General features: G+C 49.5%; 2 protein-coding genes across 2 annotated transcripts in view; one reads left to right on the top strand and one right to left on the bottom strand.

Annotated features, from left to right (window-relative positions):
• RPL3 (ribosomal protein L3) overlaps positions 1–23,214 on the top strand; it is an 86,033-nt gene that overhangs the window by 32,918 nt on the left and 29,901 nt on the right. The window lies entirely within an intron of this gene.
• Positions 6,089–15,024, bottom strand: TAB1 (TGF-beta activated kinase 1 (MAP3K7) binding protein 1). The gene is made up of 11 exons (XM_080393793.1): positions 14,886–15,024; positions 13,961–14,097; positions 13,668–13,821; positions 12,953–13,039; positions 12,249–12,387; positions 11,661–11,774; positions 9,214–9,325; positions 8,961–9,105; positions 8,320–8,542; positions 7,854–8,010; positions 6,089–6,780 (listed from the first exon to the last, which is right to left on the bottom strand). The coding sequence occupies exons 1-11, from the start codon at positions 14,916–14,918 to the stop codon at positions 6,573–6,575; spliced, it is 1,509 nt and encodes a 502-aa protein (XP_080249919.1). The 5' UTR covers positions 14,919–15,024; the 3' UTR covers positions 6,089–6,572.

Genomic DNA, 23,214 nt, shown 5'->3' with positions numbered 1-23,214 from the left:
AAGCTATTTCACCTTAGCGCCTGACTCTCATTTACATTTAAGAGCTGTAAGTGTTTTAGGGATGAGCTCTTCAGCTGCTTCACTGCATATTTCTTGCTTCAAACAGAGGGAAGAGCCTCTTCCCTTTTCATACAGCATATGGCTGCAGGTAAAAAATGCTGTGGGTTGCGGGAGCGCCAGCTGGGGCCAGCCTCCATGCCGGACTGAACAGCAGTGCCCAGTGAGCCCATGCAAAGATGGGTTTTCATTTCTGCCCTCGCAGCCACGCCGCAGCAGACGCACAGCAAATCTTTAACCAAGCCTAAACTGGGTGACCTGGCCGGTTTGCTCTGCTTTGCTTAAAACCAGGCACAGAGGCATCTCTTTCCTGATGTGGGCAGCCGGTGCCCCTTGCACAGGGATTGCACAGTGGGTCTGGGGTGGAGATCTGGAGACAAGGCACTGAGGCTCTCCCCCTCCCTCGTACAGTCCCTGTCTGTATGACAGTGGCAAGAAATCACCCTCTCCTTGGCTGTGGGAGGGGGGGCCCTGCCCACCTGCCTCAGAGGTGATGGACGCACCAGTTTTTTGGCTGTTTTGCTGAGCAGGTTTGCAGCCAGGACAGGAGTCGAGCAGCTCGCGTGCGGACGAGGGCAGGAGGAGTCTGTAAGCAGGCAGGCAAACGAGGGTGGCTACCTGTTTGGCTTGGACTGCCAGTTGCTGTTGGCTGGAGCAAGGGACTTTCCAAACTGCTGATGCATGAAACCACTAACAGCTCAGCTTTGATCCCTGTACTTTGAAAGAAGTCCTGAGTTTTCCAAAGCCAGTCATGTTGGCTTGATTTCACTTCGGCTGGGAGCTCTGTGCTACGCGCTCAGAAATGCCCAGCTACCCCTAGCAACCTCAGTTTTGGATGACTGGGCTTGTGGCTGCTTTTGGAAACAAACCACAGTGGCTTCCCGATATGTTTTGGTGGCTGTTGGCCACCTTAGTGCCACAGTAACCAGAAGGGCATTGTGTAGAAGTGTTTCTGTAGCTCCAGAACGGGGAGGTGTAGTCTTGGCCACCCTTCCAGAGCCTCTGGCTCTCCAAGCCTTACCTTTCCTTGCTACCAGTCCTTTGGACATCAAAGCAGCTGGTTTGCTGAGGACTTTGCCCTGCAGAAAGGGGCTGGTGTTGCTCCCTGCCATCGCTCATTTTTTTGTAAGGCAGGGAAAAGCTCTTTGCCCAGCTGAGGTAAAACCAGCAGCAGAAATGCAGAGTTTCTAGGTTACGCTGTTCTTGAGAGATGAGGCAAGAAGAGAAAACAGATTAGGAGACTCTCGAAACACTTAGCAGAGAGAAGGCCAATGCCCAAGCATTGCACAGCCCAGAAGATCAAGTCGTCTCATGTGCCTTGGAAACACCCTGTCCCACCTGTCTCCGGCTGTGGCCAGGTCCCTTCTCCCAGGGCTCTTGCTTGGCAGCCCAGCGAGCCTGAGGTTAAGCTGCCGCTTGCCTGAGGACGTGGAGAGGGGAAGATTCACCTCCAAGCAAGAAGCCATGACACTGCATCTGTCCTATCTGCCCTGGCTCTCTGGAGTATTCCCAAGCTTTTTCTTTCCATGCTCCACTGGAGTCTAATCCTGCATGCAGAAAATTCCTCATGCTTTTTGCTCTTGTTCCTCCAGGGCATCTGTTTTCTCTTCCATTCTGTCTGGCTGTTCGACAGCCTGAACTCAGTTACTCTAATCCCTCCATCTTCAGTGATGTTCTCAGCTCCACATAATAAATATTAACAGCTTACATGTATCTTGGGGTTCTTATGCAAGGACTCCAAATAGCTTTATGGTTCATATGCACGTGGGGCTCACTTTATTCACTAGCAAAATACAGCCACCGATGAGACAGCAGTTGTTTAGCAACCTACGGTGACAACACACAATAGTTAAGACGGGAAGTGAAGATAAATATCGTATCCATTTGAAACTCCAGGAGGGGATTGCAGTTGGCAGAATATAAGTACTCATGCTGAATTTTAGCCAGAATACTCCAAATAGCATTCCTATGCTTACAGAAAGAGCTATAGGATTTAAAATACCTAACCCATCCCTCGTGGTTTATTTACAACTCATGTTAACGGCACTGATGTTTTAGGATGCCAGCGATGCTCTTAACCGGAGAAAGGCAAGTCACTTGAGCAATGAACTATACAGGATTACTTTAAAGCCCTTTCTCAGAATTTCTAGAAAAGGAAAAACTAGACTATTATATATAAACAACTGTCTGTTAGCTATCAAGTTAAAAAATATTTATATATTTTAGGCAGCTTCACTCTTCAGCTATGGCTATCTGCCACACAATGACAGGAGGCCAATTGTGGCATTTTTTTCAGTGGTGCCACAAACCCTTCTGCTATCTCCTAACACTCTCAAAACCTTCATGTGATGAAAAATAAAAGGGGTGAAAGGAAAGGAACACATTCCTTCCTCTTCAGAGCATGGCAGCTGAGGGAGCACAGACTCTAGTCGAGAATGCTGCATTTCCCTTGCATGGTCCAGGGAGCATTGGTGGCACTGAGCGGCACTTGCTGACTGGATGCCTCTTCCCTGTTGGAATGTCCAGGTGTGCCAAAAGCAACCAAGTGTGAAGTAAGAGGTGAATGGGAACAAACCAGCCTATGTTAGCTTCAGCTGATGCCTCGGCTGCTGAAGAAAACCCAAGCTCTGCATGACTTGCCCACAGATGATGTACCAGAGCTGAGCACTGACTGCCAGCCATGACCCTGCCTGGCTAACCTTCCTCTATTTAAAGATTTTGTTATAAATGGGTGCGCTGCTCAGCTAACGGAGAGCTTAAAATAAAAAAGTCCCTGGTGATCTTTCAGTGGCAGAGATGGTGAGGACCTCAGTTTTAGGTGTCACCAAGGGCCACTCTGTGGCTGCAGACCTCCATACCCCAAGGCAGCCCAGGAGCTTCTAGGTCTCCATCTGATGGCTTATGTCCACCCCATGCTGGGGTAGACACAACCCTACCAAGAATTTTTTGGAAACCGCCCTTTCCTAGTGCTGCAGAGGCCACCCTGCTTGTCCTGGGACCGTGAGATGCATGGGGGCGCAGAAGGTGCAGACAGCTGCCAGCAAGGGTGTCTTGCCAACACCCACCCAGCCCCCTCCACCGGTGCTGGGCACTCCCCACTGGACTGCTGGAAAGGTTTCTCAGTAAAGGAGAAGCAAGGAGGGACAGAAAATTAGGGATGGGAGGGATGATGGAGTGTGTCCTGTCTCCCACCCAGGCACCTCCACCCGGTGAGGGGATAATGGTGGTTTAGGGAGGAGGAAGAGTGCAAGCCGAAAGAAGGCTTTGGGGGCTGGGTCAGGACAGACACTGCTTCAAGTCCAGAGCAACACAAGCCCCAGGCTTCACACTGAAACCAGCCCCAACATTGCCTCCTCTTTCCGTCAGCTATTTCTGGAGGTCCTCAAAGGCAGCAGGGAGTCTACAAAGTCCTTACCAGTCTTTGCTGGGTTTTCTCCACACCCCTGGCATACAGCGAGGGGCACATGGCTTCGATCCTCCCCAAAAGCGTAAAAAATCTTTGCGACATCTTTGGCCCTGCTGAATCTTCAGCATGCCACTTCAGCTTGGCTGCCCTCTCACCTCACTGCCTGCCCGTGAGCACGGGGATCCAGATCTTCTCCCAGCCTGTCTCACCAGCCACAGCTTGAGCACCTCTTAACAACCCTCAGCCTGAGCCACAGGTGCTCCCCACTGCTCCCATGGGCTTGTCATTTCTACCCTTGTCTCACAAGGGGATAGCTCTTGAAAAATAAGATTAACTGCCTTTACTGCAGACTCACTCTGCATATTCCGATCTTAATTTGCCAGCTCCTCTCCAGCAGTCTGTGGTGCATAGCTGCACCGTTTTTCTCTTTCTGCCTAGGACTAAGTTTCTGGTGGTTTTGAATTTCACTACACTGCAAAAAGGCCCCTGCTCTTGTTTCTGGTTCTGTCTTCTTCCATCCACTCCTTCATTTTAAAGGGGCAAAGGAGAGGAGGTTTTTCCACTGTTGTTGCAGACCACATCTTCCCATCACTATATTAAACACCAACATTTGCTCCCAAGCCTCCTTCCCCTGTACAGAATGTTCAGTCTGTTTCTTTGACCTGGACTCCTAAGCCATGGCTTACATAGCATGTACAGAAAACCTTATTTTCCTCATCTTTTTTTCCAGTGGCTTTGCAAACACAGCTTAGTGTGATGCACCCACTCTTACCTACTTTATTTTTTTGTACTTCATAAACTGATAATTATGCCAAAGGAAAAGTTTGTTTTGCCTGTGTAAGTGCACTTGGCAATTCTTAAACTTTTATCTGGAGCATCCACATGCTGGAATATTTCCCATTGGAACTGTTCTCAGTGTAAGTTAGCAAATACCATAGATAAATGGGATGGGGGAATAAGCAAGAAAGACGTGTTTATACAGCTATTGAAATCTGTGCCAGGTTAGGGAACGCAGAATAGGGTAAAACCTCTTCAACTCCATTTTAGTCCATACCAAGATCACATCATCCTATCAAATAGCCACACAATAACCTGGAGGAAAGGATAGGATCTCCAGGTCAAATGACATTTCAGAGCACTCCAGGACAAAGCTAGGCTGGGCTCAGATACCTGAACTCCGGGCTTCTCACAGGGCAGAGGGCACAGGTGAGGGACTGCCAGCCCCTGCCTCAGTCAGCCTCAGGGACAAGGCACCAAGGCTCATAAAGCTGCTGCCTTTCCCTCCACACCACTCAAAGCCACTTCCCTGGCAGGGTTGGAAGGTGCCTGTGCCGGCATGTTCAGCACACTCAGTCTTCCTGGGAACTACACGACAGGGAAATGTGAGCTTCTGCAGGCAGCGCAGCAGCCAAGAGCCCCGCACAATTTGCACGAAACCCTGCCAGGCGAAGCCATGCCCGCGGGACCTGGAGGCAGCAGCAGTGGAGAGCCACCCACCTACGGGCAAGGGATCCCTGTTGTGCCTTCCAAGGAAACGGGTGTTTCTCACTGCTCTGATCCTGCCCACGTTATTTCTCAGTGAACTCGGATCTTGCCCTGGGGCACTCAGGGCTATTTGATTTATCCAAAGGGATAAATCTCCCTCTGCTCCTTTCCAAGCTGGCACGCCACAAGTACCTTGAACCTGCACACATCAGGGCTTGGCTACACACTGGCCTTGACTGCAGCATCCACTGCTACTTCACCCTGACTCCTTCCCTTTCCCTTTCCTAAGGTGACCAGCCTGGAGGCAAAAATGTATCTGGGAAGGAACCTAGGCCAGTTCCCTCAGCAGCTCTTTCTCCTGTGATCTCCTCTTGCCCCCTCTTGGCTTTGCCTGGTGCCTTACAACTCCCCGCGGAGGTACCAGGAGCTGTGGCACAGCAGTCGCTACCGAGGCCTCGCCGTGTTTGCTGGAGAAAGGCCCCTTCCCTGGGGAGCCAGCAAGGCAGGCTGAAGGGGAAGGCTGGAGCAGGGAGGGAAGAGGCTCGCTTGCCGCCTGCCGTCAAAAGTCTGAACTGAAGAGCAAGACGGCCACGAGCCTGATGCCTCCGCCAGCTAGTCCAGGCTTGGCTGACCTGGTGTGTAGCCAGCAGCCCAGCGGGAACCCTCCCCTCCTCACTGCCCACCTCTCCGCTCTGACACGAGGGTGCACATCTGCATCTTCAAGGCAGCCACATCACGACATCGTTTTGGTTCTAACCACACGTGACCTCCTGCTGCGCGCTACCAGAAGCCTGTGCAGGAAAACTGCGTTACAAACTCCACCTGCCCTCTACAACTCCCCAGATGGCCTGCATTAAGGGAAACGATGTGCATTTTGCCTACAAAAACCAATAGTCTGAATTTATAGTTTAACTCCAAGCCAGAATCCAGCGCCAAATCTCAAGTAAGCAAGCATGGGAAAAGGACCTTATGCTTTTAAGCCGCCTGCAAGGGCTCAGGCCGCTTTTACAAGAGAAATTTGCCTGCTGCAAGGGTGCAACCCCCTATTGTGGTTTCAGCAGGAGGGTTTCAACAGGAAGAGCCGTCACACCCACACACAACATTGTAAGGAAGAGAGCAAGCCACACAGGTGCCACCAAGTGTAGCTATAAGTTATTTATTCTGCAAAATAGAGGTATCTTCTAAGGAGTTGAAGACTAGAATCACAGCATTATGAACTGAGTTGTGGAAACATCATGACAGTACACACGCACAGGCACACACATGTACACCTACACACACGTGCGCACACACACAGCCTTGGTACAGGCCCCTACTCTCGCATTACCCAGAGGGAGCCCTCTCTGCATCTTTATTTGCAAAAACCTGCAGCAAGGGTTGCATTCAAGACCCCTTCCCCTATTCACAGGGTTTCTGAGGGAATGAGGTCGGTCAGGATTGGGTGCATGGCACAGGCTACACGTGTGTAGTGTGCTGCACACACTCCCCAGCCCAGTGTTCAGCACATCCTGGATAGGAGTTATTTCTCAGCAGAACACAGCCCCCAGTGGAGCACTCTCCTTCTTGCCTCAGTCTTTGCCCACGCAGCTGAGTGCAGGGTGTCTGGAGGAGGCAGATTCCCATGTTAGGACACAGTCAATGCTCCCTGCTCACCATGGTCCATGTTCCAAAGCCGGTAAAACTCTGCAAAATCCACATAAGGCTCCACACGCCCATCTTCATCTGGCTGGAGCGAGTGGGTGGGTCGGGAGCGGAAGAGACCCCCGTCTGAACTTGAGCTGCTACTCTGCGTATGAGTATTAGTCGACTGGAGTGTTACAGTTGGGCTTTGGCTATGGAGAGAAAACAAGCATCTTTATTTTTCCCCATCTGATGCTCTGGACAAGAAAAACACCAGAACAAGTGCCAGCTTCTTCACAAATCAAGCTATCCTTAGCAAACAGGTAAAAAGTTGCAGTCTCTTGCTCTATGAGAGCACTAGAAGTGTTGAGAACTGCTTGGAATTGCTTGGAACGCCAAAGATATATGATTCACATTGAACTGGAAGGCCTTAAGTACAACCAGGCATTCTAAAGAACAGAGAAGAAGCCGGGGGGCAGGGGAGAGAGAGGAATGGTGAAAAAATGGAGTGGAAAAACAGGAGAGAAAAAAAGGAAAAAAAAGAAAGGCATGCACTCTGCTGGCCTCCCCATACCCATACAGTATGAGCTTTACGGGAAGAGTCTGGCAGCAAGGAAAGCTATTCTTGCGTGACCTGTGTTGCAGCCAAAGCAGCTCTAGTGCGTCAGCCTCATTGTTTCTGTAGCTACCAGAATACAATAATCAGAGAGCTTCTTCAATTTGCAGTGTGTACACACACCACTCCATGCCAAAGGCTGAACCCAAACCAGAGCCACTAACTAGTATGATCCTTCAAAGTGGATCCAAATAGAATCCAGTTCTAAATTTTATCCTTTTTTTCTACCCTAGCCTCTACCTGTGAGCAAGCCAACTTGCGCAGCAAGTCTCCAGCAGCCTTACAGGTGACCCGCATAGCCCCTCTTATTAAAATGAAAGGGACCCACATTCCCCCCCATGCGCAGCATCCAACACGCTTGGCACACAAGATCCAAAGAGAAGGGCTGCTCTCTGCCAGAATGCCCTCCACCAGCAGCAGCAGATGCTGCTCCCAAGGCATGTTCCCAGAGCTGGCTTCAGAGCTGCTCGCTTTACTCATTCCCACTCCTCACACAATCGCTTTCCAGCTAACACATTATGCTGGCTGTCAATACTGCAGTCAGGAGGACCACACTCCAGATAAAGGAATGATTGACAGGTAACTGACAGGTGTATCTGCTTTTCAACCACTTCACACAGTGTGAGGTGCAGGGAAAAACTGCAGGTAGCAATAGAGCAGGAATCTTACTTTGTGAGGGTGGGGGTGGCTTCATCCAGAGTTGAGCTGCTGTGGGCACCATTGACCATCTGGCCTTGGGAAGGCATGACAAGAGACAGCGTGACACTCGTCTTGCTTGTGCTTTGGGAGCTGGAATACGGCACAGAGACTGGGTAGACACGGCCTCCTGAGAAGGGAGAAAACAAGAGCTATAAAATGCAGCGCAGACATGATTGGCTGAGGGTGCACAGCGGCAAAGAAAGGCCAAAGAAAGGGCCAAAGAACCCAAGGATTTATATTAAACTGCCTTTCTTATGTGCTGTACCGTATTCTGTCAAGTTATCACAGACTCTGTATCTCAGAAGCCAATAATACCTTCAATAAGAAAATTCCTTCTACACTGAGTATCTCCTCTCCCAATGTTAGGTCAGTGCTGGGTCAATCAAGAGATCTTATCTTCCACCCTCCATTTGGTTTCATTCTCTCCCCAACACACCTTGTGTTGGTGTCAGCGTGGGCTGGCTCATCTCACCCAGGGGGTACCCAAAATTCCTCACAAGCAGCGTCATGTCTTCATGCCGGGGACAGAACTTGGATCGTTCCCCACCGCTGGCAAAAGTGTCACAGTGGATCCGCTTAACCCGGTCCACTACTGCTTGTGCCACAGCATCCAGCGATGTCTGCTTGGCAAACTCTGTGGCGATCATGGCTGCAATTTCCTGAGCAGAGAAGGGAAGGAAGAAAAGAAGGAGAAAAAAAAAAAAAAAAAAGAAAAAAAAAGAGGAATTAAGTTTAGGAGATTTTGGAGGAAACCTTCTCCTGCCATTTCATCTAAGAGTTTTTATGGCAACTCCTCCAGCCGTGCTGCTTGCCGGTCTCACCTGCTGCTTTGTGCCCTTGCGCCTTGAATCATCCCATTCCCTTTAATGGGCTAGTCCTAAGGGACAGGCAGCTACCTAGAAGAACTGGCTCAGCGAAACAGCTCCCATGTTACTACAGATGGGAACGGGGTGGCACAGGCATTCAACCTGGCCAGCACTCGCATGACAGATGAGGAGGCAAGCCCCTATGAGAGCAGCCAACACTGCTGGAGCGTGTCAATAGCCGAAGGAACGTTTCCGATGTGAGCAGGCTCACCTGGTTGGCCTGCCCAGGCCCATGAGCTGCCTCCAGCGCTTTGTAGAGCCCTTCAGACATGAGCACCAAGAAGCCAGTCACCCCATCCAGGGAGTGCCCTCCATGTATTTCAGGCTCTGCTATGATGGGCTTAGATTTAGCAGCACTGGAAAGAGATGGTGTTATTTAGTATTTAATGGTGACATAGTAGGTGAGAATTAAGGGGTCATGAAGAAAAGGAGGGCCTGAAACCACAAAGCCAAGTTTTTCTGACCTGAGCAGTTCAATATCAGTATAGCCGTATTTGACTTTGTAATCTCCAATGCGCCGAGTGCTTTCCTGCCCACGAATAGTTCCCACTTGTTTTATTTTCCCTGCATCCAAGCCTGCCAGATTGAAAACCAAAAAAGTTTAATTGACTTTGGGAAACTTGCAGGACTTCCTCTGGTTGTCAGGAATGAGAAAAGAAATAGGCACAGCCAAAGAGAACTGCAAGACAAAACGAGATGCCAAAGAATCATCAGGACCCCAAGAGGGAGAAAAGAAAGAGCAGTTTGCTGTGTTCCAAGGGACACCTTTTCATTAGTTGTAATCTGGGAAGAAGAGAGGAGAGAGATGCACACAGCCTGACATGCACACTCTAAATGCAACAGTTGGCCGGTCCCGAGACAAAGCCCACATTCTGGTCCAAAGCCACCAGCGGCAGCTGGCCTGTGTGCACAGGCATTTGCTGAAAAGGCAGGGGAACATCTGCGCCTGTCAGCTCTGGACTGGGCGGTGGGAGGAGAAGGCAGGAAGGAGGAAAACATATGAGAAGGATTCTGCTTTTTCTTCCATCTATTATCAATCCCTGCTCCTAAACTCCACATAACAATTTCACTAATACGCTAGATTGCAAAGGGAGAAAAGGAGAACAAGAGGCACTTTGAATTTGCTCAAATGCTCAAACTGATGTGGGCTACTCCTAAAAAAGGGACAATGACCAAACAAGTATTTATTTAAATAAATTTAAGGAGATACACCTCTGGCAGGGTCTAGGAAGGAATCCCATCTTGAAAAAGGTTCTAACAGGGACCATCTGGGTGTAGCTACTATTTGAGGCAGGACTCAGAGCAGATGAGCCACTTAGTCTGTTCTGGCAAATCCCCTTTCCTGGTTATACCTACAGCTAACAGGCAGAAAATGTTATTTTGAGATTTTATCTAGAGATGACTGTCTTCAGTACAAGGTGAGGGCAGGGGTCCAACTGAAACTCTCCCTCTGAGTCAAACCAAACCTCACTGCACAGATGGCTCCACACCTACCCCAGCAGTAAGACACAACTCTGCCATCTGCTGCAGACCAAAGCTGACTCATCAACATGGCCTTGCTCATGTGCCAGCTCCTGGCAGGGGGATACATGCCACTGACAGACACAAATACAGGGAGGCTCACAGCACACCAGAGAGGTTGTGTCTACATCACAGCAACTCCCCTGGAGCACTAAACAAGGTGTGATATGCTGGATGAAGAGCCACAAAGGCCTAAGACCTTTTCCTCCCCTCAGGAGAGGTGCAACACAAGCATCATCATGACAAACACTATCCCCGCTACCCTCTTACACCACTGCGCTTCAGCCTAGCCCTACAACCACCTCCTTGGGCCCTCAAAACAGCCTCTGCACACTGACTTGTTCCACAGGCTCTCCCTTCTGCTGGGACCGCCAGCAGGAGAGCCACTGCTGCACCAAGTTAAGGTTGGTATTTCTAGCAGATCCCTGTTCTGCTATGGACTACAGCTAAAGTCTGCATTTTTGGCAGTAGAAAGGCAGTCAAAGGGTCTCTTTCCCTGGATTTTTGTATTCAGCCTTCTGTTTCACAGCACATACCCCTACTGCAGGAGTATGAGTAAAAGAGGAAATGGAAGAGAAATAGAATAAGACAAGACCCAGAAATAGAATAAGACAAGCAGAAAATTGCCACATCAACAGCCTCACCAGATAAGAACGTATCTACCAGGTGAAGCTAATGAAAAATGCCCAGTTAGTTCTACCTAAACAAAGGTACACAACGTAAGTATCTAAATAAGAAGAATTCGGTACTAGCAATCACACAAGTGGTCTGGGCTAGTTCTAGACCAAGAAAGAAAACATGTCAAAACTGCAAAGGAAAGGGCAACTGCCTAAAGCAAAATGTCAGCGTTGAGAGTTCAATAGTTACTGATGTGACAGCAGTGAATGCCAGTGCTTGGCCTGGCTCCGTCTGCGGAGTACCTGGTTTTTTTGCAACAGCTTGTACAAAAGGATATTGAAATGCACCATCCCAAGGGTGCGGCATCACACACAACTTAACCTAGCATAAATGTGGTTTGCCTCCAAAAAAGCAGTCATATAGTCTCCACCCAGTTTCTACCAGCTGGCTCCGTGCTTCCACTCCTGCCTTCCTATAGACTTCAGCAATCACATAGCTGGAGGGCAAATCAATGTCAGTTTTATGTCTGACCGCCAAACTAATACACAAAACTTGGAAAAAAAAGGATAGTTTTCCGCTGGTTCAGTGAATCACTCCACAGCCTCACAATAGCTAGACATGCAGAAAAAGAAGGCACTGAACTTGTCATTTGAAAACACAGTAAGCTGCTTTTTGCAGTCATTTATTTCCATTGGCTTGAATCATTCCTGGTGCTCCAGATAAACGGAGGCATGTGATGTTCTCAGATATGAACGTGAAACTCAACACTCACCCAGCTGGGAGAAGCGAAAAAGTTCATCCTCATTCTCTGTCGTATGGTCCACGTTGAGCTGAGTCACCTGCAGCCCATCCACCGTGGACTTGCATAACAGTGCTCGATTGGTACCTGCAGTGGGAGCAGTGAGATGAGGCACCAGATAGCTCTGCCGTTAAGAGGGAGAACATATCCAAATGGAAAAGGAACAGGAGAGAGAAATAGAAAAGAAGATAAAAGCTCATGTACTGTCTCATCATGATCTCCAAGAGTAGCCTTGCTAGCAGCATAGTAGGCCTGCTAGGCAGCTCTTCATCCAGGCCTGAGCTGGTACCTCACAAGAAAGCTCTCCATTTCTCAGTGAACCTGCACTACTGCCTCTCAACCCACTTTCCCTCTGTTCTTTGGTCATGCACACTGCACCAGCCAACATCTGCAGAAATAAAGAGCCAGGCTGATTTCAAGTGCTCCTGTAAGTAACAAGCATATCACTCCTTGGCCACAGACCAAAGAAACTGTCCCCCACATGCAAACTGCTTTCACTTCTTAGAACCACAGCCATCCTCAGAAATGCCTAGACTGAGCTGCTGACAAAAAACAACTCACCCACATTGGCGATATAAAGCTTGTTATTGAGAACAACAGCTACAATAGCCATGGCTCCTCCAGAGATCTCCTGCTCTACAACCTTCAATCTCTCCACAATCTTCTGGTACTGAGGAGGCAGCTGGTGGTGAGGGACACCCTGGAACCCAAAATGAGGGAGATGCTTAAATACACAGTCCACGACACGGAAACCACAGCTGGAATCAGATTCCATAGGGAGGGGAATTGTCTTGACATATCTTAGCTTCATGCCAAGCCTATGCAAGACATACAATTATTTGTTCAATCCTAACAAATGACATAGCTCCAATAAGGTTCTGGAGACGACAGTCCAGTTCACCTGAAGAACAGAATCCACACCTGCCCAGATGCCATGCAAATCTGAGGCCATGTCTCTCACCCGCATCATACAGCTTTGTCCTGGAAGAGCCACATGTACAAGATGAACTCCTCCCCATGATATGTTCAGTTCCTTACTAAGATAACCAATGATGGGTCTGCGTAGTGCCAGTATAAACAGTGGGAACTCTGGGAAATGCACCAAGACACTTGCTTCATTTCATGCAAGCTCCCAGAAGAGAGCCACAGAGAAACCATGTTCAATTTCAGCCTCCTTCAGCCCAGACTGACTAACATTCCCAAACCTCACCCAGTAACCTGGAAGGTGCAACCTCCAACAACCTCTGTTCCTAAGGCTACATTACCTCTGGTAGCTGGGACTGCAGACTGGCCTTCTCTGCCAAGGCATCATCAATAGACTCCAGGAAGCTTCTTTCTACCACATCAAAAGCCTAAAAAAGGCCATGAAGAGAAACTAAGCTCTTATCCAATGCCTTTGAGGCTACCCATCCCCACCTCCCTAAGACTGGCTCGTAAGAGTGGATGATTACTATACATACAGACATTTCAAGGACCAGTACATCACATTGAAACACAATTATTTCAGTGCAACTAGTTAACAGCTTGTAAAAACAATCTGCAACAGCTCAAAACAGGTGACAAAACCATAAAAATTACATTCACAGCAATGTCAGAGACCTATCTGATCTTGCACGTTGACTGTAAGAACTTGCCTATCACTCAAAGCGCACTCACAAATCCATCTCCCCACACATTAACTTCCCCCTTCCACTTATTGCCATCTTCTTCACAGGCTGACTTGCTCCTACGTGTCCAGTGAAGACAAGCTGCAGCTTTCTGGAAAACTCTCAGGACTGTGCTGACAAAGCCAAGGGGACAGATGGGTACGAGGCGGGAGTGAAACAAAGCACTACAGCTGCTTAGGATGAGTGCAGCTGCAACCATTGGCAGATGTTTCCAACCCCCACAGAAACCAGATGCTGCTCCCCTGGTGGCAAAAGAAGGACGTGGGTAGTGTGAGAAGCAGGAAGCTTTCCCAGTCAAAGAAAGCTTCTTTACCTGCAGCAGAACCCGACGCACATCAGCATCACTGTGGTCTGCATGTAGCTGGCCCAGCAGCAATTCTGCAGAGAGCCTCTGACCCACAAAATTGGTGACTCGGTTGCCATCATAGCCATTAAAGACACCATAGAGGTAGCAGTTGTTCTCGCTCCTGTCAAAGAGGCAGAAACAAAGAGGTCACAGATGTCTGAGACACAGACATACTTAACCGGTTCCTCCAGACACCTCTGCATGCCCAGGCCCCACCCTCTTCTTCCAAGTCCTGTGTGACAAACTAAATACCCATTTACCTGAATTTTAACCAGTTATCTTCCAAGGGGTGACCCTCTGTCCCCTTGCCATCTGCACTGTAGGAACGGTTTGGAGCTGAGCCCACTCCAGAGAGATGGCAGGATGGCAAGTCGTCTGTCCAACTGGGCTGCTGTTCCTATGAGAAAGAAAGAGGAAGGAGATCACGTAAACGCCAAGCAGCTTGAACTGAGGATCCTGGTCCAGTACAGGTTACAAATCCGTCCCTACAATCTTCTCAACCCTCCTCCCTTCGCTAGCACGGCAGCACACCACCCCAGCCGATAACTTCAGCTTCCCTGCTGCAGAACTGGATCACTTACCACTTCCTTTCCCTCTGAAGCTGAGCTCTGGCTGCACCTCCAGCTCTTGCTAACAAGAGAGCAGAAGTTAAATTTGCACCAGAGTTTCACGCTGGGTACTGCACAGCACTAGCTATCCATGTGGTGAATCGGCCCCTCGCGGCCCCGCGACACGGGAGCACAGGGAAGGCTCGGGTCCCCCGCCGGACTCTGGGCAGCCAGGACAGGGGGACTGGGCCCCGCCGCGGTCAGACACCCCGGGCCCAGCCCCCGGCGCAGGCCGCCCGCTCACACAGCGCCGGCCTGCAGCGCCGCTGCCCCCTCACACGGCCGGGCCGCCCCAAGCCCGCGGTACAGGCGCGGCCCCCGCCGCCACCTGCCGCCCCCGCCCGCAGCGCTGCGGAGCGGCCTGCCCGCCAGGGTGGCGGGGACTCCCAGCCGCAGGCGGCCCCGGGGGCAGAGGGCAGCAACCCACCCCCCGCTGAAGCGGAACGCTCCCCGCCCCCGCCGGGCCTCCCCCTTCCCACACGGCACTGCGGGGGGCAGACGAGGAGGAGGCCCGGGTACCCCCTCGCACCCACCGGGGGGTGCCTGTGCGTGGACCAGGGGGGAAAGTGCCACTCACACTCTGCAGCAGACTCCTCCTCTGCGCCGCCATCTTGGAGCAGGACCGACCTACCCCCGCCCGCCCTTCTCCTCCAGAGCAGCCGAGGCCGCCGGATAGAGCGGCCGCTCCTCAGGCAGGCACACGCATACACACACACACACACACACACACACCCCGCCTCGGTGGCCACAGCTCCGCCCACCCGCAGGGGATGGTCACGCCCACCACCCCCGCCCAGTGGGCTGGAGCGGCGGGGCGCGCTCGAGCGCTAGCGGGGCCCCGCCCCCCGCGACCCCGCCCCCGCGCGGAGGCGGTGCCGTGCGGAGCAAGCTTGGCCGCGCTGGCCGCCGGGGCTGCGCTGTTCTGAGCAGGGGGTCGCGCTGGCGCGTCAGCTTTGAGGGCACTTGGAAATGTGGCCAGAGCGGTGGCTGTGGAGCCCTCCTGGGGCTCCCTTAATGATACCCTGGAGAAGCATGCCCCCTCGGCGGTATAGGGGAGCCTGCGGTTGGTGCCCCAGCTTGCCTACTGGCTGGAGGAGAGAGCATGGTCAGCTCACCTTCCTGAGGAGAGAAATCCCACAGAAGTGGGATATTTAAAATTCCCTGTTGTTACCCCATCCTCTTGTCCAGGGGGAATGGAGACATCTCCATTTCTTACCTTGAGGCCTTCAGTTCTGAGAGAAAGAAGCACCTTTTGGCCACCTCTGCAGACGTAGGGAGGGAAGAGGGGCAGGGCTGTGACATTTCTGCTTGGTGGGGTTGCTGGAGAGCCCTGAACGAGCCTGGTGTTGAAATGTTTTTCTTAGAACTGCTTTGTGTTCTGTGCAACTTCTAGGGAAGACTAAGCCTAGGTAAACACAAGAGTATCGGCTCTCAGCAGCACTGCTGCTCTGTAGACACCACAAGAGGTGTCCATTGTCTCAGCTTGGAGTCTGGCTTCTGCTAAGGTGATCCACAGCCCTTTCCCACTCTGTTTGCAGGCCATAACAAGGACATAGTGAAACCATGCTTTCAGGCCAGCAATGGGAAGATGTCTACAACAGTTGACAGGTACCCACCATGGTTTGGAGCAGTTCTTGGTAGTCTCAAGTCAGACACAACAGTAAAATAGTTTGTGTGCCTGCCTGAACAATACAGACAAAACCAGAGATCACTGGTGTTGCTCTTCCCTAAGACCCTTTCTAGGCTGAGGTAGGCTGTTGCAGGAGGGACAGGTTGCAGGAGGGACAGTTTCCATTGAATCAGCTCAGCTGAAGCAGGAGAGTAGACACAAGAATCATTCCCACCACTTTCCTAACATTAAAAGTCAGTGGAAGAGCCCTCGAGGTGTGTGAGTAGCATATCTTGAAGTGAGTGACAGCTGGCAGACAGGCTGCAGCAGCAGGGGGCTTGGGGAAGAGCACATTTCCCTGTGTGATTTGAAGCTGAAGGGACTGCAATGCAAGAGATGTACAGTTTCAGTCATGTAGCAGTGTGATTGTGGTGAGGGTGGGAGTGTTAAGTAGTCTTGACTTCCAGCAGTGGCTTGATACTCTTAATGACATCTTTGTGACAAATACATTAGATCAGATGCACTTCAGAAATAATTGCTGGTTAATTAACTTCATTCTATGGAACTATGGGTTTTGCTGCAGGAGGTCATGCAGAGGGTTCCAGCTCCCTTTCCTGTAAGTCCTTTGTCTATTCTTTTGTTGCATATCTTCCTTTCAAATAGACAAAGATTACAGATCCTTCCCCTTCACGCAAGGTTCACAAATATTCAGCCGTTCAAGCAGACTTAGGCACACAGGCAGAATTACTTTTTTAAAGGTTTTATTGGCCAAAGACAGAAAAAAATGCTAAATTTAGAACCTCGGTGTGCAAACAAGTTTCTGCATGTTTAGCTTTCTGTATAAGCTTGGTCTCACCGATGTCATTTGGAGCATTCCTGTGGGTAAAGCTGCGAGTGGGTACAAATAATGATAGGAATAGGCCTTGAGTCTGCAATAAAAGAAGGATGGGCAGGTTTAGTACCGATAAAGATTTGTTTTCTTTGATATCAGAGTATCAAGAAGAATTCTTGATGCTGCAGCAATATGTGTATAACAGCATTTTCCATCTCATTAAAAAGCAACAGGTGAGTTTCTCTGCTTTAAAACACGATGACACATTTTCAGCATTGCAGCAGAAGCTTATGCTTATTTAATTACTTTCAAGGTTGTAGTCATGCACCTTGATGAGCACAAGCAGACCCTGTCCTTGCTCAGAGTGCCACTGAAATCAGCAAGGCTTCAGGTGAGCTCAGAGACTGCCAGCATGTATTGTATTGCAGGACTGGGAATTTAGACATTTCTGTCTCCTTACATCCATAGGTGAGTCCTTTTGAGACTAACAAGAGCAGAGTCTGTCTGTGGGTGCAATAGGGCAGAATGTGAGAAAGCCAAACAACTTCCCTAAAGATACAAAGTAGAAAAGCTGCTACTTTCCTTCATCATACAATGACTAGTCACCTCTTGCAGTTAAAAATGTGCCCTGTTCCTAATTTAAATGTCTGGCTTCAGCTCATAGTCACTAATCCTTGTCATTCTGATTTATTTTTTTTCTGTCTGATGGGGCTGGGACATACAGCTGGTGCAAAGCAATTTTTTTTTTTGGTGAAAATACTTGTGCCAGGTTCTGTCTGGCTATTTCTCTGGTTCTGTCATTAAGCTTCTGCCCTAACCTTGGCTAGGGCAATTAACTACTTGGCCTGCAAAAAGTGAATAGTAAGATTTACGAAATAAGGCTGCTTGCAGTGCTAAATGCATGATGTATATTTGTCCAGCACTTCACAGTCCTCCAAAAGAAAGTGCTACTGAAGCTGCTGCACTGCTTCATTAATATCTGCTCACAGAAACCAACAGCTTTATGCAACCCTTGCAAGATGAAATACTGCACCAGCAGAGTGTTTTCTGGCTGTATTGATCAAGCTTATTTTATCCTTTGTTTTATTTATACTTCATACCTTCAGTAAATCCTCTCAGAATTACCATGCTATATTCTCATGCAGCCAAAATCTCTCCAAGAATTCAGGATATCAGTCACTGAACCTCACCATCCGTGGACCAAACTCCCACGTTTTTCATTCCTCCCCCCTTCTTCTCCTCCCTCCCTCCTTCTCCTCCTCCCTCCCTCCTTCTCTTTTTATAATTAATTGTTTCTCATTGTTTCTCTGTCCCCAGTGCTAGGGATTATACACATGGCATTTCTGGTGCCAAGCTGTACTGCTGCCTTCCTGTATTTACTAATGTTTTCCCTGTAGAAAAGGAAGAAGCATGGTCACTGCTGGGCTGCTGGATAAAAGATGAACATGACTGAACAATGTGCCGTGGGGAGCAGGGAGCATAGGGCAGCCCCAGTGCAGTGCTCTTGTAGGTGTTTGGAAACCATACACAATGGGAAGCAAATACAGGATCAACAGCAGAAGGGATCACATCATTTAGTTTCTACTGATCGCGTGAGGTATGTTTAGGGGATTTTTTGTCTGCCTTGTTTTGATGATAATGGAGGCAGGGGCTGGAAAGGAAAGTTGTGATTTTTGGCAAGGCTTGCAGGAGGTGATATGGAAAAGAAGGGTCTCCATGAAGGAGCCGGCTTGTTGCACTTGCTCTGCTTCTGTGGCAAACTATCACAGAAAGGGATGGTGGAAGGGGGGCGTTGCAAGCTCTCACACAGCTCCATCCCAAGGTCTCCCCAGCTACCTCTACCAACTTCAGCCTGGTGCTTCCCACAGGCACAGATACCCTAATGCTTCTTGTTCCTCTGCAGGTCACTATTTCCAGACAGGCTGGAATGGCAAAGAAATAGAAGTGCAGTAATAGAGAGAAAAAGCATTAAGGAAGGAGAGCTGGAAACAGCAGCTTCCTTCCCCCAGCACCCTCTAGAGAGTTGGAGAGCCAACGTGGAGAGCTACTGCTAGGGGAACGGGGAATGGCGAGGGAGTGCTGATCCCCCTGAGAGAGCGCCAAATATCCCTGCAAAACAGGGGTTTTGCAGAGCTTTACACGAGCTGCATTTTTCAGGGAGGGAAATGGGGTTGTTTCAGTTGTGCCAAAACATATGATTTTATTGAATTCCTTGAGACACTAAACAAAGTCTCATCGCCTTGAGTCCTGGGATTATGTGAACTTTTTTTAAGAAAACACTTTATAATAATGTTTCTAGATGTCATGACTGCAGGGAAAGGCTTCAAAACGTGACTCATAAGAGCTTGAAATACCAGAAAGCAAAATTAAAGAGATTTCAAATGATCAGAAGACATAAACAAACTAGTAATGTCAGAGTGTTATTCATCTTAAATGCCTGCTTTTGGCAACATCTTGTCTCACCAGCTTTTAACTCCACTTGTTGCCAGCACAGACATTTGCCTTTCTGTGGGCAAGGTATCTCCACAACACTTGCATTCCAACAGCTGGGACAGTAGGAAGGGCCTTTGTCCAAGCAAAGATCAAGAAACAGATGAGTCTATCAATACTTTTGCATATAATCTGATGTGAAGCTACAGCGTGTTTGCGCTCAGTTGTGTCCCCAAGGGGAGAGAGAGTTTGGAGGAATGGGTGGAATGTGTTCACCACCACGCTTCTGCTTACTGTCCTCAAACTGCACAGGGGTTGAGAAATGTGATACTCAAGGTCCTCAGGTGACAGGTTCATTAAAAGGGGATGAGAATGAAGCTTTACCTAAGCATTGGCATGGGATGGGATTTTAAATTTTATTTTTATTGCAAAACCCATTGAAGTGAGATCCTTTTTAGTGGCAGGCTATCAGTTACTGACACCCACTGTTGACATTACCCTGAGAGCCTTTTTTTCCCAGTATTTGATTATTTTGAGCATGTGTACTATGCTAGACACCTGAGCAATGGTCACACATAGATGAATAGAGGTAAAAACATATTAAAGGAGTAAACAGATTTGCTTCCCCCGGTGTGGAAATACAGATGTTTATTTTCATATAAGTTTGTATCCTATATTCCTGGATGTCCCCCATCCACACCCCCTATAGCCACATCCCTTTCACAATGAAAGTCTACTTCTAACATGGCATGTCAAGCTCCTTCTCATGTCTTCCTGCCTTCCTACCTACTGATTAGGTAAAAGACACTTGACGGTATGTGTGATTTGAAATTTAGGCCAAGAAAAACAAAGGACCATTAGCTCCCGCTGAAATGTATCTCTCATTAAAGGCAGTTCTGTAAGTCTCTTTCCTCCATTCAAGCCACCAACTGTCAATAAACTTGCCCGCCGGCCATGCAGGAGCATAGGAGCTGTGCTCTTGTAGCAAACTGAGCAAAAAAAGCCATCCCTTCCCAAAGAAAAAACTCCAGACCATTTTTTTCCATATAGTTTGGTTATTTTGAATCTCATAACTTTATTGAGACACCAGTAGTTACCACCTTCACTTTGTTAACCACAAATATATAGGACATTGTAAACACAGGTGCCAAGGTGGCGGGGTTCGCTGTAGTTGGATTTTGGAACAGACAGGGCTGAGGGGTGGAGCGGGAGGAGGGGTGAAGGGACACTCGGGCTTAGACAAGACCACTCAGGGGATCCTGTATGCAGCAGGCCATCCATGAGTCATCGTATATACGTATATATGTATAGCTTTATATTATACATCTTTTTAAATATATATATATAATATATATACTGTACACAGGCAGTAATGAGGCAGGGGAAGGGGCAGGGCAGCCCAGGTGGTGTTACGGATGCCACGTAGGCAGCAGGGAGTTGTCTGGATGGATGGTTTGGACTTGCTGCATGAGGTGGCCTTGCTGGGCTCCTTGCCTTGTACCTGCTCTGGGGATCAGAGCCAAGAGTCCCGTGGGAACCACCCTGCAATGCTGCCTTCCCGGGTCCTCCCAAGCGCTTGCAAGAGTTGCAGGGACAAAGACACCTCCTCCCCTGAGGGAACTGCCAGGAATAACATGGAGGGGAAGGGTGTGTGATGAGGTGCTGAACAGTGTGGTGGGGACACGGGTGAGCAGGGGATGGGGACGCGTCAGAAGACTGAAGCCACAGGTAGAATTGGGGCAAAGTTTCATCATCCCTTTGCCCTTCACAGCCCCTGCTTCCACAAAACAGTCTCTTACTTGGGGGCTTTGTAAGATAAGAAGACATTAAGGGGCCATTGCTCTCAACAGGGGATGCGTAATCCTCTGTAATCTGGACAAATGGCAGAGAGGGAAGAAAGCCACTTTATCGTTTTGCTTATACAGCCTTCCCTCTGATCTCCTAATCCCTGGAGTGGGGCTGATCTCACCCATGTTTAGGATCTAAAAGGGACATGTTCCAGCCAGCTGCTCAGGTCTTGCCTATGATCACCAGAAATAGACAGCAACTTATCAGCAGCACCTAAGATAAGATAACCAACCCTTTGGGTGGGTCCGTATCTTTCATCAGCTGCAAAACCAGCCAAATGCCACTGGAGATTGCATTTTAAAGAGCTACATGCAAACAAGGAGAGTCCCACCTCCAGGTCTGTCACCACCAACCCTCCACTGCAAAGACTGAAAGTGTGTCAACCCACAGAGGATATGTCTTCTCCCACGAGGAAAAGCAAGAGTTTGCCCAAGTATTTATTGTTGTAGTGTCCCCTGCCACACCAATACCTTTCCTACAACACAAAGCAAGGAGGAAAAGGCCAGAGAGATGGGCAGTAACCCAGGATGAAGCCACCTGGATCATGTCTCAAGTGCCAGCTCTGAGGGGGACAGCCATTCCTACCTCAAGCCCACCAGAGCCCATCAGCTGGTTACATGAGGGCAGCAAGCCAAAGAGGATAGAGAAAAGCTTGCTCATCAGTCAGCCCCAAACGGTGCTTAGTTGTCTGTGTAACTCTGATGGGAGAAGGGGCATATAAGATGCTCCTGTGCTACACCCCAAAACATAGACCCAGGTAGAACCCCCACATATGGTCCATGCTTCTCCTCACATGCCTAGTCCCTCACCTCACCAAGGAGAGGAGACATGTGATGGGCAGTTCCTCCCAATAAGTACATCACATTTTCTGCTGAGGGTTGGTTATTTATAGTCTACTCCTCCTCTTGGACCCATCCCACCCCCCACCCCACAAACGAAAGCACGAAGCATGACACAGATGAGTCTGGGTGAGTACAACTAGTTTTTCTCCTCTTCCACCTCATCATTCGTTCCTTTCTCTCCCCTGGCAGGAGACAAACTGGAGGGAGCTCCCCCCACAGCCACAGTCATAACGAACCTCTCTTAATAAAGTAACTCCCTCCCAAGCCTAAATATTAGGCTCAGCCCACAGAAAAAGAAGGCTGAGGAGCTTCCCTCCAAAAAATACCTCTCCTATTTACAGTATTGCTTTTGCTTGCAGCCAGAGTGAGGGATGTGTGCCCAGTCCCTTCTGGTGCATCCATGGGGCTAGCTGGTCCCCCTCTCCCATCCTCACCAGTGGTTAACCACCAGCAAGGCAGGGGGCAAACCATGATGGGGACAAGCGATGAGGACAGCCACCAGCAGCACAAGTCTGGTAGGAGCAGGTAGAAATGGTGCCTCTGTACAGTGGACAACAACTTCCCCCTCTCTCTTGGGGCCTGCAGCTCTGTGGTTTCTACCCCTTCCCTATCATTGTGGGGCAGCTGGAGAGGAGTTGTGCTGGGAAGAAAGGAAGGACTGGTAACCTTAGTGTCCTCCACTTCACGCAACCACAGGCCAGACCTGTGTCCCATCCTCCTGACTCCTACGGGTGCTACGGGGAGCAGGCTGGATGCTTGAATTTGCTCCTGATCTCTGCTACTGGGGCCAGTGTTGGCTGGAGTGGGGCGGCTGCCTGGGGGATGGAGCTCCTCACTGCTGCAAGGCATACCCTGCTCTTTGTGCTCTGAGAGATGTCTGTGCTGGGGAGAATTGTCCAGGTGGCTATTGCTGAATTATTTCCCTTTAGGGACCATCTTCACACATAGACCTTACTACTGTCCTGAAATGAAGAGTGTGCTTCCACAGCTGTATCTTTCTTTACTTGAAGGAAAATCATGTGTGGCATGTCCATACAAGCTCTATCTGAGAGTCGGTACTGCCACCTAGGCGAAGCTTTAAACACAGCCAGGATCTGAGCTGCTGCAGAAGATGCACTACGGTATACTCTATGGCAAGTACAGGGACACCAGTTTCCAGAGAGCTCGGTCTGGCCCCAAGAAATTCTCTGTACACCAAGACCTCCTCCCCATCTGAGTGGGAGGCAAAGGAGAGCTGCGCAGTGCTGGACCCTTCCCTGCTTGGCTGCACCCCTGTGCAAGAGCCAGTCGCATGCTGGCCATCCCAGCAGCAGTATTTCTTTCCAGGGGGAGCCCGCTCCATTCC

The sequence above is a fragment of the Falco punctatus genome, assembly GCF_963210335.1.
Source record: "Falco punctatus genome assembly, chromosome: 6".
NCBI lineage: Eukaryota > Metazoa > Chordata > Aves > Falconiformes > Falconidae > Falco > Falco punctatus.
Note: the sequence above shows the minus strand (reverse complement) of the source record. Positions and strands in the feature narration are given on the sequence as shown.

What these genes read in the sequence shown, in the direction of transcription:
- TAB1 (XM_080393793.1), bottom strand. Translation starts at nt 14,918, where the DNA reads ATGGCGGCGCAGAGGAGGAGTCTGCTGCAGAGT. An exon ending in TTTTCGCTTCTCCCAGCTGG is followed by an intron (nt 9,326 to 11,660) that starts GTGAGTGTTGAG and finishes TCAATCTGGCAG; the next exon opens with GCTTGGATGCAGGGAAAATA. An exon ending in GCCACCCCCACCCTCACAAA is followed by an intron (nt 6,781 to 7,853) that starts GTAAGATTCCTG and finishes TTCTCTCCATAG; the next exon opens with CCAAAGCCCAACTGTAACAC.